Raw genomic sequence first — 18,568 nt, forward strand, 5'->3', positions numbered from 1 at the left:
TTCACTCCTAAATACAGTCAGATCCTTCCTGGGGCTCAACCGGTTGGGTTTCTGCCTGCTCCCTGCTTGGATTTTTTGACCTCTCAGCCTGTTGTGACACCTTTGATTCGTGTCGTTTTCACGCGAATCGTTCGATGCGTTGTGCAAATCCAGGAAGTTTTTTGATCCGGTAGCCAAATGTGTAATCACTACTGAAACAGAGGTAGTCCTCGACTTACAACAGTCTGTTTAGCGACCATTCAAAGTTGCCACGCTACTGGAAAAAAAAGTCACATGAAGGTTTCTTTTCTTCACACTTTGCAATCTTGTGATCAAAATTTGGCCGCTTGACTGACTCATATTTATGACGGCCGCAGCGTCTCCCTGGGTCATGCGATCCGCTTTTGCGACCTTCTGCCAAGCCAAGTCAAGGGGGAAGCCTGATCCACTTAACAACCGTGTGACTAACTTAAAACCTGCAGTGATTCACTTAAACATAGCAAGAAAAGTCGTAAAACAGGGCAAATTTTTTCCTTTAGCAACGTAAACGTTGCGATCAATTGTGGTCGTAAGTCAAGGATTATCTGTACCTTCACCCCCACACACACCAACACACATACCAGATGAGGAGTGGGGCTGAAATACTACACTGGTATGTAGCTTTATGGTTACTTTCTTCAAACAGTCAGTTCACTGCATTTTGTACACAACTTCACTTCTTGTTGTTTTTCTCTGCTGGGTTTATATATAAATGGATTTGTGTGTGTGTGTGTGTGTGTGTGTGTGTGTGTGTGTATGTGTGTGTATGTGTATATATATATATGGACCATCCAGGCAGAAAACCATATTTTTAATGTTGCCTTTGTTACATTTGTGTTGTATTTGTGCTGATAAATAAATAAAGGGAGACTAGTATAGATCTATTTCAAGCTATTTAGCTCTCATCAGCCCAGGTTCAAATCCCAGTAAGGTATGGCTAGCTGATGAGAGCTAAATAGCTTGAAATAGATCTATACTAATCTCCATTTATTTATTTATCAGCACAAATACAACACACACACACACACATATATTCATATTCACAACGGCTTGTTTGCACATCATACTAGGCCAGAACAGAGTTGCTTAATAGTGGTTTGTCTGGATTCCTACTTTATGTAGTTTGCTTAGCCATGATTAAACCACAATTGCCTCAATATACGCAGCCGACTAATCTACGTTTAAGACACAGTGGCTAGGTTACAACATGTTACCTAGTAAACCTTAACATTTCTGTGCCTTTGTGCATAAATGCAATCAGATCCAGAATGATGAAGTCTAGCAACTTAAAGCAACACATCCACACATCTAATGAAGTAAATCCTGATTTACGGAAAACTTTATAACCCAATTCTACAACAAGTTAGTTGTAGGAGGAGCGGTGGGTTAGCCTACAGTAGCAGAAAATCACATTTGATTAAGTAATGAGTGAGGTTATAAAACTTGGTCTGTCTGATAAAATGTTTTACTAAGGTTTGACAAAGGAGCGGTTACGTCCTTCCTGGTTTTAAAGCAGGAGGCAAATTCTGTTGGATATCAAAATGAAGATAAGGGCCGAAAACTGGCTGTTATTTGGATGCGGAAGTTGAAAAAAAAACATGCCAGAAGAACGTATGACAAACCAAAGAGGCAACTGGACTTTCTGGTTTTTCTTTTGAAGACGTTTCGCTTCTCATCCAAGAAGCTTCTTCAGCTCTGAGCTGGATGGCGAGAATGGAAGGATTGATCCTCCTTGTAGACAGCTGGTCATTTACATCCTTTTAGAGGATCGTTGAGGCCACTTGGAGGTTTATCTAGGAAGGATTTATATTCCTTGCAGGCAGCTGGTCATTTGCATCCTTTTAGAGGGTCATTGAGGCACTTGGAGGTTTATCTGGGAAGGATTTATATTCCTTGTAGACAGCTGGTCATTTGTATCCTTTTAGAGGGTCATTGAGGCCACTTGGAGGTTTATCTAGGAAGGATTTATATTCCTTGCAGGCAGCTGGTCATTTGTATCCTTTTAGAGGTCATTGAGGCCACTTGGAGGTTTATCTAGGAAGGATTTATATTCCTTGCAGGCAGCTGGTCATTTGCATCCTTTTAGAGGGTCATTGAGGCACTTGGAGGTTTATCTGGAAGGATTTATATTCCTTGCAGGCAGCTGGTCATTTGTATCCTTTTAGAGGGTCATTGAGGCCACTTGGAGGTTTATCTAGGAAGGATTTATATTCCTTGCAGGCAGCTAGTCATTTGCATCCTTTTAGAGGGTCGTTGAGGCAACTTGGAGGTTTATCTGGGAAGGATTTATATTCCTTTCAGACAGCTGGTCATTTGCATCCTTTTAGAGGGTTGATGAGGCCACTTGGAGGTTTATCTGTGTCTTCAAGGTCACCTGAGTGGTGCAAATGGTTCATGTAGTCTGCAATTTTTCCCTCTGGAAATCCATTCCTACTGCCACATCATTCCAAGGGTCTTCATCCCAAATTGTGTAGCTAAAAGTCTGTAGAGATTCTCCCTCATCCAGGTCTTGGTTATCCCAAAGGGCTTTTTTTCAGGAGGCAACTGGACTTTCTCGTTTTTCTTTGAAGACATTTCACTTCTCATCCAAGAAGCTTCTTCGGCTCTGACTAAATGGTGGAAGATGGAAAGATTTATACTCCTTGCAGACAGCTAGTCTTTTTTTGCATACTTTTAGAGGATCGTTGAGGCCAAATGGAGAGGTGTTTTTTTAGAAGGCAACTGGACTTTCTTCTTTTTTCCATGAAGACATTTCGCTTCAAGAAGCTTCTTTAGCTGACCGGATGATGGGGAACATAAGGATTTATACTCCTTGCAGACAGCTGGTCATTTGCATCCTTTTAGAGCAGGGCTGTCAAACTCAAGGCCCGGGGGGGCGGATCCGGCCCACGGGGTGCTTAAATCTGGCCCTTGGCCACCTTGGAAACAGTGAAGGACCGGCTTGCAGTGCGTCTGCTGGTAAAAACGGAGGGACGTGCGCGGTCCTCCCAAGTTCTGTTTTTGCTGGCAGAGCGTTGCACGATGCCATCGCTGCTGAAAACGGAGCTTGAGAGCCCATTTTCACTGGCAGGATGCATCATAGCTGCATCCCGACATGAATGACGTCAAGCTGGCCATGCCCATCGCAGACACGCCTCCCCCCAAAGTCAAACACAACCCTGATGTGGCCTGCAATGAAATCGAGTTTGACACCCTTGTTTTAGAGGATTGTTGAGGCCACTTGGAGATTTATCAGGGTCACCTGAGTGGTTCAAGTGTGGTGTAGAAGGACCCATTTACCCGGACACAAATAAGCCTCTAAGTGGCCTCAATGACCCTCTAAAGGGATGCAAATGACCAGCTGTCTGCAAGGAGTGTAAATCCTTCCCTTCCCCAGCATCCAGTCAGAGCTGAAGAAGCTTCTTGGATGAGAAGTGAAATGTCTTCAAAGAAAAACGAGAAAGTCCAGTTGCCTCCTGAAAAAAAAACACCTTTGGGACAACCATGACCGGGATGACCGAGAAGCTCTACAGACCTTTAGCTATTAAATTTGGGGTAGACACCCTTGGAATGGTGTGGGAGTGGGAACAGATTTCCAGAGGGAAAAATTGCACTCCACAGGAACTATTTGCACCATTCAGGTGACCCTGAGGACACAAATAAGCCTCCAAGTGGCCTCAGCGATCCTCTAAAAGGATGCAAATGACCAGCTGTCTGCAAGGAGGATCAATCCTTCCATTCCCCACCATCCAATCAGAGCTGAAGAAGCTTCTTGGATTGGTAGAGAAATGTCTTCAAAGAAAAAACCAGAAAGTCCAGTTGTCTCTTGAAAAACCAGGACCTGGGTGACGGAGAATCTCCATGGTCATCTACGACAAACTACTTTTATATTGTTGCCAAGGAATTAACCCAACTGGTTATTAAATTAACAAGCATCTAACCTTACCTGAGGCACAGTAACAATGCACTGTAATTTATACTTGAGTGTTTTTCAACCAGTCATTTTAAGACGATTGGACTTCTAGCCAACACCCGAAGAAGACAGGCTCAAGATCCAGATGGATCTTGACAGACTTGAAAATGGGGCGCTACCTAACAAAATGAATGGTGAGAAGCCTCCTGAAGGCTCTGGAGGTCGAAAATTGGCCCTATGGGGAAACCCAGAAGTTTGGGAATGGTGAGGGCCGATTTTCGACCTCTGGAGCCTTCAGAGGCCTTCAGGAGGCTTCCCTGAAGGCTCGGGAGGGCAAGAAATGCCCCTACCGACAAACCAGAAGTCACCATTCCTGAACTTCCGGGTTCCCAGTAGGTTTTCACCTTCCGGAGGCTTCAGGGAAGTTCCTGAGACCTCCGGAGGGTGTCCGGGATGGCGGGGGAGGCTGTTTTCACCCTCCCCAGGCTCCTACAAAGCCTCTGGAGCCTGGGGAAGGCGAAAAAAACTGCAGCAAAAGCAGGGGGGGGGAGGTTGCTGATTGTGCGCATGCGCGCACGCTGGTGGGGGGTCATGCGCATAGCATTATGGGTGTGGCAAGCTGGCACACGACCCCCCTGTGCTCCCCCCACTTTTGGCAGAGGTGGTATTTGCCAGTTCTCTGAACTACTCAAAATTCCTGCTACCAGTTCTCCAGAACCTGTTGAATTTCACCTCTGATCGATCTATCTATCCATCCATCCATCCATCCATCCATCTATCATCACTATCTTATCTATCTATCCATCCATCTCTACCTACCTATCTCCATCTCCATCTATCTATCCATCCATCATCACTATCTATCTATCCATCCATCTCTATCTCTACCTACCTATCTCCATTTCCATCTATCTATCCATCCATCATCACTATCTATCTATCCATCCATCTCTATCGCTACCTACCTATCTCCATCTCCATCTATCCATCCATCCATCATCACTATCTATCTATCCATCCATCTCTATCTCTACCTACCTATCTCCATTTCCATCTATCTATCCATCCATCTATCATCACTATCTATCTATCTATCTATCTATCTATCTATCTATCTATCTATCTATCTATCTATCCATCCATCATCACTATCTATCTATCCATCCATCTCTATCTATCTCTACCTACCTATCTCCATCTCCATCTATCCATCCATCCATCCATCATCACTATCATCTATCTATCTATCTATCTATCTATCTATCTATCTATCTATCATCTATCTATCCATCCATCTCTATCTCTACCTACCTATTTCCATCTCCATCTATCTATCTATCTATCTATCTATCTATCCATCCATCCATCCATCCATCCATCCATCCATCCATCTATTATCTATATCCATCCATCATCCATTCATCTCTATCTATCTCCATCCATCCATCTATCCATCAACCCTATCTATCCATCTATCTATCTATCTATCTATCTATCTATCTATCTATCTATCTATCTATCTATCATCTATCTATCTATCTATCTATGTATCATCTATCATCTATCTATCTCTATCCATCCATCCATTATCTACCCATCTATCTCTATCTCCATCCATCATCTATCTATCTATCTGTCTGCCTGCCTGCCTGCCTGCCTGCCTACCTCTATCATCTTATCTGTCTCATAAAATCATAGAGTTGGAAGGGACTGCAGAGGTCTTCTAGTCCAAATCCCGCTCAAGCAAGAAGCCTATCCTGGACAAATGTTGTCTAATCTCTTCTTAAAAGCTACCAGTGATGGAGCACTCACAACTGCTGGAGGGAAGCTGTGCCAATGACTAATTGTTCTCGCCAACAGTAAATTCCTCCTAAGTTCTAGGCTGCTTTTCTCCTTGATTGGTTTCCATCCATTGTTTCTTGTCCTGCCTTCAGGTGCTTTGGAGAGCAAGTTAACTCTCCCCCCTCCTTCTTTGTGGCAGCCCCACCCCACCCCAAATATTGGAAGACTGCTCTCATGTCACCCCCTGGTCCTTCTTTTCACTAGATTAGATATACCCAATTCCTGCAACTGTTCTTTGTAGTATGTTTTAGCCTCCAGCTCCTAATCATCTCTGTCGCTCTTCTCTGCCCTCTTTCCAGAGTCTCCACATCTTTGTTTCAAAGTGGTTTTAAAATTCTTAAAATGGGTAATTCTCCTTTCAAGCTTGACGACCGACAAAACAAAAGATTTCCTTTTTGCTGCTTCTTGCCGATTTCTGTTCAGCGGAGAGGCCTTGGAGCCATCCCCGGTAATCTCTTGGCTGTCTCCAAACCAATTTATTTCTATTTTTCCATCCCTTTTACAGGGCAAGAACTGCCCGCAGCACATCCTGAGAGTTTCATGGCCCCTTTTCCCAGATCGTCTTCCCGTGCTGGGGAAGAAGGAATGGAGCCTGCAAAGATTTAGCAAGGGGGAAAAAAAGCTCAGCAGATACGGAACCAACTTTTTCCGAAACAGTTTGACGATGTCGGCCGTGGTTCCTTCGGAAGACGTGGCGATGGTGCCCCTGGGGAAGGACATGTCCCCTGCTGCCCAGCCCACCCACACTCACACCCAGGAGCCGAGTTCAGAAGACACCGAGGCGACTTTACCCTGGGACCGAGCCCAACATGACAAAATGGGCGAGATGCCCAGGGTTTTGGAGATGGATGCCCAGCCAAGCCCTGAAGGGAGCATGAAGGCAGCCATGGACCATCAGGCTTTCCTGAAGCCTCTGGAGGACGAGGAGGGCAGTGGGATGTCTGCCGTGGCGGCCCACGCCTTCGTCCCCATCAACCCCCTCTGCATCGAACGCCGTCCCAGGAGCCACAGGAAGCAGCCATGGCAGCTGGACGTGCCACTGCAGGATAGGGCACCGTACCAGGAGGAGAAGGCCGACCCTGAACAGCAGACCTTCCTTGCCCAAGACTACTCAGCCTGTTCGCATGACCTCCCTGATCCTGCCGGGGAGCTGTCGCAGACCCATTGTTGCCGGACGAAGGGTTGCTGCAACTCGGCCAACCTCAAAGCCGTGGCTTCCATGACTACCGCCCTGATTGTCTTCCCGGGCTTGGTCTACAGCGCTTACGTCTTCCTGCCCTTCGACGTTCCCGTCATGGAGAGCATGAGCGCCCGACTGGTGTACACACTGCGCTGCGGGGTGTTTGCCACTTTCCCCATCATTTTAGGTGAGTGGGGTCTGCTTGCCATGGAGAAGGTGCCAGGCAGGGGAAGCTGCTGTTCATCGTCAGCACAGAGTCCCCTCGATTCGTTCCCCAGAATTGGAGCACCCACAACTTCAGGTGGCAAGCTGTTCCACTGGCTAATTGTGCTCACTCTTAGGAAATTTCTTAGTTCCAGGCTGCTTCTCTCCTGGATTAGTTTCCATCCGTTGCTTCTTGTTGTGTTTTCAGTTGCTTGGAGAATAAATAGAGCGCCAATCCCCCCCCCTAAAAATAAAGTTAGGCCTTCCTTAAGGATGATGGGAATTGCCCCTCAGCCCAGTTGTGGGTTGCCAATTTTTTTACTACTGGTTCGGGTGCACTCCTGCGCTCACGGGCACCATTTCTACACATGCACAGAAGTGTCCAGGCCAGTGGTGGGATACGACTGGTACACCCCGGTACCGGTATACCGGTGCCTTCTGGGAGCACCAGGTACTGTTCCAGTACGGTGCTCCAGAAGGCCCGCCCGCTTGCTCTCGTTACCGCTATTTGAGCTGATCGGGGCTTTCGCACACACGCATATAGCGTATGGCGCCTGTGTGACGTTCCGCCGAGCAACTGGAGCGTCGCGGGTGGTAAGAACGCATGCACGCATCCACGGGGTGGATGCCGGGCCCCGTTGCTGCATGCAACGGGATCCGGAACCCACCACTGGTCCGGGCGGATGGGCAGAGCCTCCCACTGACGCTACTACCCGCTCGCCTGTTCCAGGCCAAATGGGTAGCAATCCATCTCTGCCCCAGCCCCTTCGGAATTCTACCCCAGGTGCAGAATGATCTGCTTGAAGTCTGAAGGCTAAATCATCAGATGAATGGCTCAGGGAGCTACCATATTTTTCAGAGTATAAGACGCACCAAGGTTTTGAAGAGGCAAAAAAAAGTAGGTAGGTAGATAGAGGGATAGAGAGGGAGAGAAAGAGAGAAAAATACAGTAGGTATGTAGGGAGAGAGAGTAGGTAGATAGGTAGGTAAATAGAGGGATAGAGAGAGAGAAAAAACAGTAGGTAGGTAGGGAAAGCGAGAGAGAGTAGGTACATAGGTAGATAGAGGGATAGAGAGAGAGAGATACAGTAGATAGGTAGGGAGATAGAGAGAGAGAGTAGGTAGGTATTTATTTATTTTTATTTATTTATTTCTTTGGATTTATAAACCGCCCCCTCTCCCAAAAAGGGACTCGAGGTAGGTAGATAGAGGGATAGAGAGAGAGAGAGAGAAATACAGTAGGTAGGGAGAGAGAGTGAGAGTAGGTAGATAGAAGGGGAGAGAGAGAGAAAGAGAGAGAGAAATACAGTAGATAGGCAGGGAGAGAGAGAGAATAGGTAGATGTTTCCAGGTGTATTTATCCATGTGCTGGAGAAGGAAATCGCTGACAATCTGCAGCACCTGAGACTTTGTTTCTGCTGGCAAAGCACTTGATCAATCTAATCCTCATCAATCAGTTAAAGAGCTTTCCAAAAGGGGGAAAAAAGGTTTCTGCACTCTGCAAACCTCACAAAAACAGGCCCGTTGTTGTTGTTGTTGTTTTAAAAGGCATGAATAGCCTTGGGGGGGCTTGCAGAGTGCTCCTGGGAGAGAGGGGGGCAAAAAAGAAAAAAAAACACCCTGTTTTTCGCGAAAACGGGCCTGTTTTTTGTCAAAAAAAATTGCGTGCATAGCCTTAGGGAGGCTTATAGAGTGCTGCTGGGGGGCGGGGGGGGGGCAAAAACAGCCCATTTTTCACTCATTTCTGCGCTCCACAGCCCCCAGGAGCTCTCTGAAAGCCTTCTACAAACTCTGCACGGCCATTTTGGTGAAGGGGGGGGGGGGGTTCAGGAGGCCAAAAGTGCTATATTCAGTGTATAAGACACATCCATATTTTCAGCCTCTTTTTTGAGGAAAAAAGGTGCATCTTATACTCCGAAAAATACGGTAAGTATGTTTGAGGGGCTTCCACAAGGAAGATAGAAAATGAAATGGAATGGAATAGAATAAGGAATAGTAATAGAATAATAAATATGGAATAGGATAGGATAAAACGAATGGAATGGAATGGGATAGAATAGACTAGAATAATAAATATGGAATAGGATAGGATAGGATAAAAAAGAATGGAATGGAATAGAAATAGAATAAGGAATAGAATAAAGAATAGAATAAGGAATAGAATAAGGAATAAGAATAGAATAATAAATATGGAATAGAATAGAATCGGATAGAATAGAATAAAAAATAATGGAATGTGGCATGGAATGGAACGGAACAGAGCAGAAATAAGAACAGGAATAGAAATAGAATAATAAATATGGAATAGGGTAGGATAGAATAGGAATATAATAGAATAATGACTTTGTTGTCACTTTGAATCTACACTAATTGGAAATGAAATTTCATTGCGTACAACTTATAAAACACTTGAAGGCAGGAGAAGCAACGGATGGAAACTAATCAAGGAGAGAAGCAGCCTGGAACTAAGGAGAAACTTCCTAACAGGGAGGACAATTAACCAGTGGAACAGCTTGCCACCAGAAGTTGTGGGTGCTCCATTACTGGAAGGCTTTTAAAGAGACTGAATAGTCACTTGTTTGAAATCATATAGGATCTCCTGCTTGGACTAGAAGGCCTCCAAGGTCCCTTCCAGTTCTTGTGATTCAATAAGGTCCCCCTTGAGTCTGTTGTGACTTAGGCTTCCTGAGACAGTACAAAACCCACGCTTAGTCCCAAAATCCCTTTTTTTATTTCAACTGCTGTGAATTATGTTCATTCACAGCCCGTAATGAGCCACAAGTAGTTTGCAAAGATTCCGACAGAAGTCTGCCAAAGTCTTTCAGGATAAGGCTGATAAGCACCCACCTTTATTTCCCTTGAAACACTGCCAAAGACTAATTGGCAATTAGCTTTCCAAGGCCACACGGAGCAGAGTCAAAACAGAGCTTCAGAATTTATACCGACCAGAACGAACAAAGTTGCTTCCTGCAAAGTCTCATGTGCCATTGTTCCTCCTTTATGCCTTATGGGAGTGACCAATCATCTCCAAGCCTTACACCCGAGTCACTCCTTTTGTCTTAACTGTTCTTGCCTTCTGGCAGCTCTGCGCTTGCACACACTGGGAACAGGATTCCCCTGTTCCTCTGTCTTGCTGATGCCCGACTGTGGAGGCTCCAGAGACTCCTTAGGCAGCACATAACTCCCAGATGGCCTGGCCCCCTCTCTGTCTCCGACATAAGAGCCCTCATCAGAGCCTTCCCCAGACTCCAGGACTGGGCCACGTTCATCCCCAACCTCCTCACTGTCCGAATCTGCTGCCAGCTCTGCAGGCCGCTGGCAGACCACAATAGAGCCAGTCTTTCTTGACCCCTTCCTCCTGTCCCTCTTCCCCTGCAGGGATGATGGTTTACGGGGTGTCCCGCCTTTGTGCCCCCTCCCTACAGCCTTTTGAGGAGCTGAGTCGGGAGGTGGAGATCCATCGGCATTTCGTCTCCCAGTCGGTCGACCTCTTCATTCTTTACTTCTTCAACATCGCTGTCCTTTCCACCTACCTGTCCCAGGAAGAGCTCAAGCTGATCCCGCTGCTGACGGGCCTTTTTGCCATCTCACGGTAAGAAACAGGCAGATCACCTCTCCTGTCACTTCTGGGCCCTTCCTCTGGGTTGGAGCCATTCGTCTGGTACAGAGTCTCCTGCTTGAGCGGTGGGTTTGTCATGTCCCTGTCGGAGCCTGAATCTGAAGAGGATGACAAGATGGAGCTGGAGCTGATGGAGAGCGAGGGGGTGGCTTCGTAGGAATGTGGGGAGGAGCAGGCCGAGGCAGCCCAGGGCTCCTCAGGATTAGGACAGCTTGTAGGCAGGGAGAAACTGGGGCAGGATGAGAGGGCAAGCAGTGGACACGAGGAGCAATGAGCAAGGACCACCCACCTCCTGATCCCCGAGCACGGAGACTAGAGAGAAGGTGAGAACAGCGCAGACTGAGCAGGCTACTCGGGAGGAGAGTGCCCCGCCCCTCTTCACAAGGCACACCTGGGGAGTGAGATTTAAGGAGACGCTATGGGGAGGGGCGTTTGTCGGGAACAAATGTGGAATTGGTAGAACCGGGTGTGCCTGTGGAGACATTTGGAGTTTGCAGGACTGCTTGCTTCTTCCTGACTTTGTAGACTCAGCACCTTGTTCCTTATTTTGCTGGATTGGGTGCAGCCAGAGGCTGCTGGATATGTGTGCGTGTGTGCACGTTTTGCCCTGGGACTTATCAAGAGCATGGGAGCGTTTGGCGGGAAATCTGGAGCATTAAAGGGGAGTTTGAACTCTCAGCTGGCTATGTGACCTTCACAGGGTTGGACTAGAAGACCTCCGAGGTCCCTTCCAACCAGTGACGTGCAGTGAGGTTTATGGCTGGTGAGGCACTGGCCCAGTGGTGGGTTTCAAATTTTTTTTAACTTGTGGACTTCAACTCCCAGAATTCCACAGCCAGGCATGCTCAGTTCCGATTTAAAGCAACAGCATGTTTTTCTCCTTTGTGAAAGAATTTTCCTTCTTTCCTTTTCTTCTCCCTTCCCCTCCTTCCTCCATCTCTCCCTCACTCCCCCCTCTCTCAAACACACACACACACAAGTTGGATTGGACTAAACACACTTTCCCCCAGCCCCAGAAGGATCCAGTCCAGCTTCACTGATTACAGGTTTGAAAAGGCAGCGTGGCTCTGCCTGCAATCAAACCCTAACCCTTCTCTCCAGCCTTTGCCCAAAGCCCCGCACCAGGAGGATGAAGTGTGAATTCCTCCCCCTCCCTCCGACCCACACGTACCTTTTTCAGCTGTTTCAGAGAGGATTTCAACTCTGCTCTTGCCTCGGGTCCTCTGAAGAAGCCACGCCCAAACGAGCGCCCTCTACTATGAGGCAGGAGAACTGCGTGCCTCACCTACGTCAGGAATTTTTAGGCTTTTAACCCTCGCTTAACTCTGCTCGAGTGATCATAAAACGCCTAAAGTCGGACTAGGTGAGGCATGCAGTTCTCCTGCCTCATAGTAGAGGGCGCTTTTTTAGAGGCTTTTTTAAACAGTTAAGCAGAGTCATCCATGGTGAGGCAGCAACTAGCTCAGCCTGACCTCAACTCTTGCCTTTTTTCCTTTTACATTTTTTTTTCTTTTCATGATGACAGTGGTGAGGCGGTGCCTCCCCTGCCTGCACGTCACTGCTTCCAACTCTTGTTATTCTTCCATCATTTATCCTTGTTTTTCAACCATGGCTCCATAGACTTCAACTCCCAGAATTCCCTAGCCCAGGGGTCGGCAAACTTTAAACACTAGAAGAGCCGTTTGGATCCGTTTCCCACACAAAAGAAAACACCGGGAGCCACAAAACCTAATGGGGCTGTAAAAGCTCAATAAATTCCGTGCCGGCAGGAGTCTCACATTGGAGGTTCTGGCACATATTTTGAGCGACAGGGAGCTGCAGCAGAGGCATGAAAGAGCCACATGAGGCTCCAGAGCCACAGGTTGCTGACCCCTGCCCTAGCCAGCCTAAGCTGTTCGAACTTGAAGTCCACATGTTTACAAAGCATGCTGCCTGGGAATTCTGGGAGTTGAAGTCTAGCCCTCTTCAAGGGGCTATGGTTGAAAAACAAGGTTAAGTAAATAAAAGTGTTCAAGGGGCCAATTTTGACACAAAAATGTTATTGAAATGTGTTAGTGAGACGAATCTGTCAACAACAGGCTCCTGTTTTTTTTTTATTTTTAAGATGGAAAAAACAATTCTTGGGAAATCTCCATCCTGTTGACAGTACACTTGACTTAGAAGTCCTTTAATACCGTTTTCCCGAACATAAGACCTATCATGAAAATAAGGGGTCAGCAAACTGTGGCTCCGGAGCCGCATGTGGCTCCGGAGCTGCATGTGGCTCTTTCATCTCTCTGCTACGGCTTCCTGTGGCCGGTCGGCTCCAGTTGATAGGGCTTTCGGCTAGGACAAGTAGAGGAAAAATGACGCTACGCTAGGAGGAGACTCTATGGTGGTCGGCTTCAGAATTGAACGGGGGGCTTCTGGTTAGGACCTTTGTGGCTCTTTGAGTAAGGTTGCCAAGCCCTAGCATGTTTTTACACGTGCACCTACACACACACCCAAAATAAGCCCTACTTAAAAGCCTGCAGACAGCCTCCCACCCATTTTGTCATGTTGCTTGCAGTGCCGCGAGGCGAAGGAGGGTGGTGGAGCTGCCCCACATGCAGGGCCCCTGCAGCCTGGTCATCCATGCCGACACCTGCCTCGTGGCAGCAGCACCAGCAGCCGCGTACAGCAGGAGCCCATGTGGCCACTGGCCCATTTCTGCTTGCTCGCGGAGGCGGCTGAGCAGTGTGTTGGGGCTGTGAGGCAAGGCAGGGTGTCGGGGCGTGGATGGCCTAGATCAGTAATGGCTAACCTTTTTCCCATCGCAGGCCAAAAGCAGGGGGAGCGCAGGGGGGTCATGCGTGGGCGTGTCCACACCCATAATGCTATGCATGTGCCCCTCCCTTTTGCCATGCGATAAACCCATTTTCTGCCCTCCACAGGCTCCAGAGGGTTTCTAGGAGCCTGGGGAGGGTGAAAACACCCCCCCACCTCAGAGGGCCTCCGGAGGGCAAACCGGAAGTTCGGGAATGGACTTCCTGTTTACCCATAGGGCCATTTTTTGCACTCTGGAGCATGAAAAATGGCCCAACACACAAACCAGTAGTCCATTCCTGAATGGTCTGCTCATTGGGTTGTTTTTCGCCCTCCGGAGGCTTCAGGGATGGCGAAAAACAGCCAAGTCAGCTGGCCAGTGTGCAGTCTTATTTTTGGGAAAACAAAAGTATATTAAAAGCAGGGGTGAAATTCAGCGGGTTCCGACAGATTCTGGAGAACCGATAGCGGAAATTTTGAGTAGTTTGGAGAACGGGCAAATACCACCTCTGGCTGGCCTCGCCCCCATCTATTCTCTGCCTCCCAAGTCCCAGCTGATCGGGAGGAAATGGGGATTTTGCAGTATCCTTCCCCCATCATCCCCACAGAACCAGTAGTAAAAAAAATTGAATTTCACCACTGATTAAAAAGCCTTTCAATATATTTTGGTGCACTGAAAGGAGAACTGCAGCCGTTTCTGGTGGCAAAAAGAACCCGATGGGAGTCTGGTGGCACTTTTTTCTAAATGGAGATTTTACAACTGGGTGTATTCTTTTGTGAGTTGCAACACCATCAGATACATGTAGTGGCTAGACTAGTGTTTCCCAACTTTGGCAACTGGCAATTCCCAGAACTTCCCAGCCACTGGGAAATCTCCACTGGGATGTTACATTGAAGTTAGTGTGATACAACTGCTGGGCAGATCTGAGGGAGGGGTGCGTGGATTTAGAGATTTAGAAAAGAGATACAGTAGATCACAGGCAATGAACAGTTTTAATGTGTGTTAAAGAGTCATGGGGTCTTTCTGAGTTTCCAGGAGGCTGGAAGACAAGAGCTGGATTTCCTCAAGATAGAAACCCCAAACTGGCAACTGCCTCGTCAGGGTGGTTGTTGCAAACCTCAGCTGTCTTGAGCTCCATAGTGGTGAAATCTTGCAAAAACATAACATAGATTAACAAAAAATAAACCATGACCCAATTAACAAGCATAAATATAAGATGTTGTGGGTGCTTCGTCCATAGAGGCTTTTAAGACGAGACTGGACAGCCATCTGTCCGAAATGATGGTGCATACACTCATTGGGGATGCCCCCCAGTGGAGAAGCTGACAAGTGGGCATGCGCACTCTGGAAACCGGAAGTTCATTTCCCGGCACATGTATGCCCGCTTGGCAGATTCTCTTCCAGGGTGCATCCCTGATGAGCATGCGCACGCAGTGCCTTTTTAGCATGCGGTCATGGATGCGATGCTTGGATGCCCGAATTAATTCATGAGCCTCGAGCCAAGTTTCAAAAGAAATCCAGTCATTTATTAGGAACACTATTTCAGCAATACCACACTGCAGTCAGATCTGACCTCATTTAAATTATGGCTGAACTTTGCCTGTTTTATCCCTCCTCTCAGTCTGTGTCATAAATCACATTCTCCAACGAGGTGCACGCCTCACAAGCCTGCTGTAATAATCTGAAATCCGACTCTAGCCGAAGGTATGCATGGAATGCTCTTCCCCCCTTTCATGGCAACTTGATAACAGGCATGCAAATGCTTTATGAGTTGACATTCACCATCATGGCTGCCATTTTGACTTTTTTTAACCATTTTTCTTTCTCGCCCTTCCAGGCTTCTCTACTGGCTGGCATACGCCATGGGTCGTTCGTTCCGAGGCTTCGGATTCGGTCTGACCTTCCTCCCCCTGGTCGCCATGTTGCTCTTCAACCTCTACAGCATGTTTCTGCTGGACACGGAGAACATGTTTGCTGTGCGGAGTCCCAAGGCGGCTACCCCGTTGCAGAAGGAGGAGCTGGACGTCCCCAGGTCCTGGTACTGGGGGTGAAGCTGGGCAGAGCCCCAAGCCAAGAAATGTCCCAGTCTTCTTTCTGAACCGCTGCTGGGCTCATTTCCATCCTTGTCCAACTGTATAATTGGGAGGAGCCCCCTGAGTCCATGTAGTCTCACCCTGCCTCTGTCCAAACCAGTGAAAGCAACCCAGTTGAGAAGACTGGCTAACCTCAGCTCCTCAACTCCTTGGAAAGAAGCCCATCTCTGCTCTGCACCATTGGAGCCTCGGTCAGCTTATTTAGAAGTCCTTCATGACCTTCACCTGGGTGACTTCCTACCCCTTGAAGGCATCCTTTGTTCTTGGAAGGAAAGAACCCAAGTTTGGACCTTCTTCTGCCTTTAGAGACGGAAGGTGGGTTGGCACATTCCATATCCCCTTCAATATTGTTCATGAAATTCAATACGTCCCTCAATCGAAGGTGGTAATTAGGATGGTTGTCTTCCAGTATTTGGGGGGCTGTTGCAAAGAAGAGGGGGTTGACTTATTCTCTAGGGCACCAGAGGGCAGGACAAGAAGTGGAAGCTGGTCAAAGACAGATCCAACCTAGAAGTAAGGAGAAATTTCCTGACAATTAATTAACAATGAATAACAATTATGGATGGAACAACTTACCTCCTGATTGTGGATGCTCCATTGCTGGAAGTTTTCAAAAATAATCTGGACAACTGTTTGTCTGAGACGATTCTTGGCTTGAGCAGAGGGTTGGACTAGAAGACCTCCGAGGTCCCTTCCAGCCCCAGGATTCTGTGTTCTATGTAAATTGGGTTCTCTTCATTTCCATTTCCCTGTTCATTCCCCATGACGTTTTCTGAACCTCTTCCAATTTCTCGGAATTCTTCCTAAACTGTTTCTACAATGGAAGAATAGTTGGGAAAACTAGCAGCCTAGCAGAGAGGGCCAAATTAAATGCCTTAAGCGAAGAGAAGAATACGTCTAACGTCGTTTTTCTCTCTGGAAACCGCTTCTGGACTTTGTGCTTGTGATAGGAAACAAATGAAACTTTGATTTGGGGATTTACTGCAGGTATTTTATTTTTTTGTTAGAGAAAGGTCATGTAAAGGTTGGGGCTACAGTAAAGCATTATTATGATGTTCATTCTACTGTTCTGAAAGGAGTCTGAAGTTACAAAGGTTTTTTCCCCTCTTTTCTCCTTGATTATAGCATTTTCATCGTCATCGTATTTTGTGCACTGAAGTTTAATAAAATTATATTATAGGAATCCTTCATAAACTTATTCTCCAAAGCGCCGGAGGGCAGGACAAGAAGCAATGGGTGGAAATTCCTCAGAGATAGATCCAACCTGGAGAAATTTCCTGACTGTGCAAACAATTAACAAATGGAACAGCTTGTGTCCAAGAGCTGGGGTGCTCCATTGTTGGAGGTTTTGAAGAAGAGATTAGTCAGCCGTTGTCATAGACAGCCGTACTCAAACAGGGGGTTGGACTAGAACCGTGATGGCGAACCTATGGCACACGTACCACAAGTGGCACGTGGAGCCATTTGTCAGGGCACGCGAGGCGCTGCCCTGTCAGCTGGCCAGCATGCATGGGCGCGCTGGCCAGCTGGGTTCACCTTTTTAAAAACCCTCTCCAGGGTCCAGAGGCTTTATAGGGGGCTCCTATAAAGCCTCTGGACCCTGAGGAGGGCGAAAAAAGCATGTAAAAATGGGGGGGTGTCATTCATTGTGTGCACTGGGGGGGTCGCATGTTGCATTATGGGTGCGGCACGCCCGCACACAACCCCCCTGCGCTCCCCCCACTTGTGGCATCGCTGGACTAGAACATCAGGGTTGTGTTTGACCTTGGAGCACCGGAGTATGTGGGGGCATGGCATGGGTGGGCATGGCCATAAAGTGGTTATAGTGGGTCTGACATGGGACCGCACCTCTGCACACATGGCTTTATAAACTTATAAAAATAGCGACGCATACATTTCTGTGATTTTTTAAAAATACTTACTTGATCTACTTGATCACTCAATCAGAGAAAGTCCAGATCAGTGGTGGGTTCCTACCGTTCGCACCGGATCACGCGATCCGGTTCCAGACTGAACTCGGAAGTAACCGAACCCAAAAGTAACCGAACCCGAAAGTAACCGGCAGCGGCCCTGTTGCTCGCTGTTACAGCTAGCTCGCTCCCCCGTCTGTCGCAGCTCGCTCGCTCCCCCGCCCGTCCGCACTAGTCTAGCCCAGCCCACTGATCACTGATTGGCTGGAGCCTCCAGCCTGGAGTCCAGCCAATCAGCTGGAGGCGACCTGTTTAAAAACGTGGCGCCAACGGCCAAAATTCCTCTTTTGAAAAGAGTCTTTCTCTTTTGGAGACTTCTCTTTTCAAAAGAGTCTTTGCTTGCAATAGCTTGCTGACCGGGTCTGGAGTTTCGTTTCTTCTTCCCTTCGCCTTCCAGGAGCTGCTTCCCTCAGGTAAGCAACTAAGGCGGGGCGGCGGGAGGCGGGCGGGCGGCGGCGGGCGAGTTTTGCGAGGGAAGGCCTTTTCAGGCCTTCCCGATAGAAGCCGCTGCCTCGTGCAGGCGCACGAGGCGGCGGGAGGTGGGCAGCCGCACTCGGGAGGCAGGCGGGCGGCGGCGGAGGCCTAACTTGTGCGAGCCACGGGCTGCGTAGGCCATGCAGCCAGGGGGGAGCGGTGGCGGCAGTGGCGGCAACCTAGTTTTGCGTTGGAAGGCCTGAAGAAGGCCTTCCCTCGCAAAAGCCACGGCCGTGCGTAGGCCACGTGGCCGAAGGCGGGCGGGCGGCGGCTGAGGCCTAACTTGCGCGAGCCGCAGGCAGGATTTGGCCCTGATGATCGACATCCTAAGAGAAATTACTAGTCTGTCAGATGCTCTACAGGGGAGAGAGACAAATATCATCATGGCCCAAAAGTTAGTATTGCGGACAATCGATTCTTTTGAAGTGCTTCGAAAGAAAAAGGGCAAATTTGAAAACGAACTTGTGGAATTGCTAAAAACAGAAGCCTTC

At 47.9% G+C, this 18,568-nt stretch overlaps 1 protein-coding gene across 3 annotated transcripts in view; it reads left to right on the forward strand.

The window, feature by feature from the left end:
- Positions 1-17,070, forward strand: part of TMEM79 (transmembrane protein 79) — an 89,213-nt gene extending 72,143 nt beyond the window's left edge. Inside the window, exons 1-4 of one of the 3 annotated variants that reach the window (XM_081968552.1) lie at positions 1,497-1,752; positions 6,258-7,119; positions 10,515-10,728; positions 15,378-17,070. In XM_081968552.1, coding sequence (XP_081824678.1) covers positions 1,723-1,752; positions 6,258-7,119; positions 10,515-10,728; positions 15,378-15,591 — 1,320 coding nt within the window. In that variant the 5' untranslated portion in view covers positions 1,497-1,722 and the 3' untranslated portion in view covers positions 15,592-17,070. Of the gene's footprint in view, positions 1-1,496; positions 1,764-6,257; positions 7,120-10,514; positions 10,729-15,377 lie in introns of those variants that run through there. The other 2 variants (XM_081968554.1, XM_081968553.1) reach the window with 2 other exon arrangements.
- The last annotated feature ends 1,498 nt before the right edge of the window (positions 17,071-18,568 follow it).

Source organism: Natrix helvetica (genome assembly GCF_964273705.1).
Source record: "Natrix helvetica genome assembly, chromosome: 16".
In the NCBI taxonomy this organism is placed as follows: domain Eukaryota; kingdom Metazoa; phylum Chordata; class Lepidosauria; order Squamata; family Natricidae; genus Natrix; species Natrix helvetica.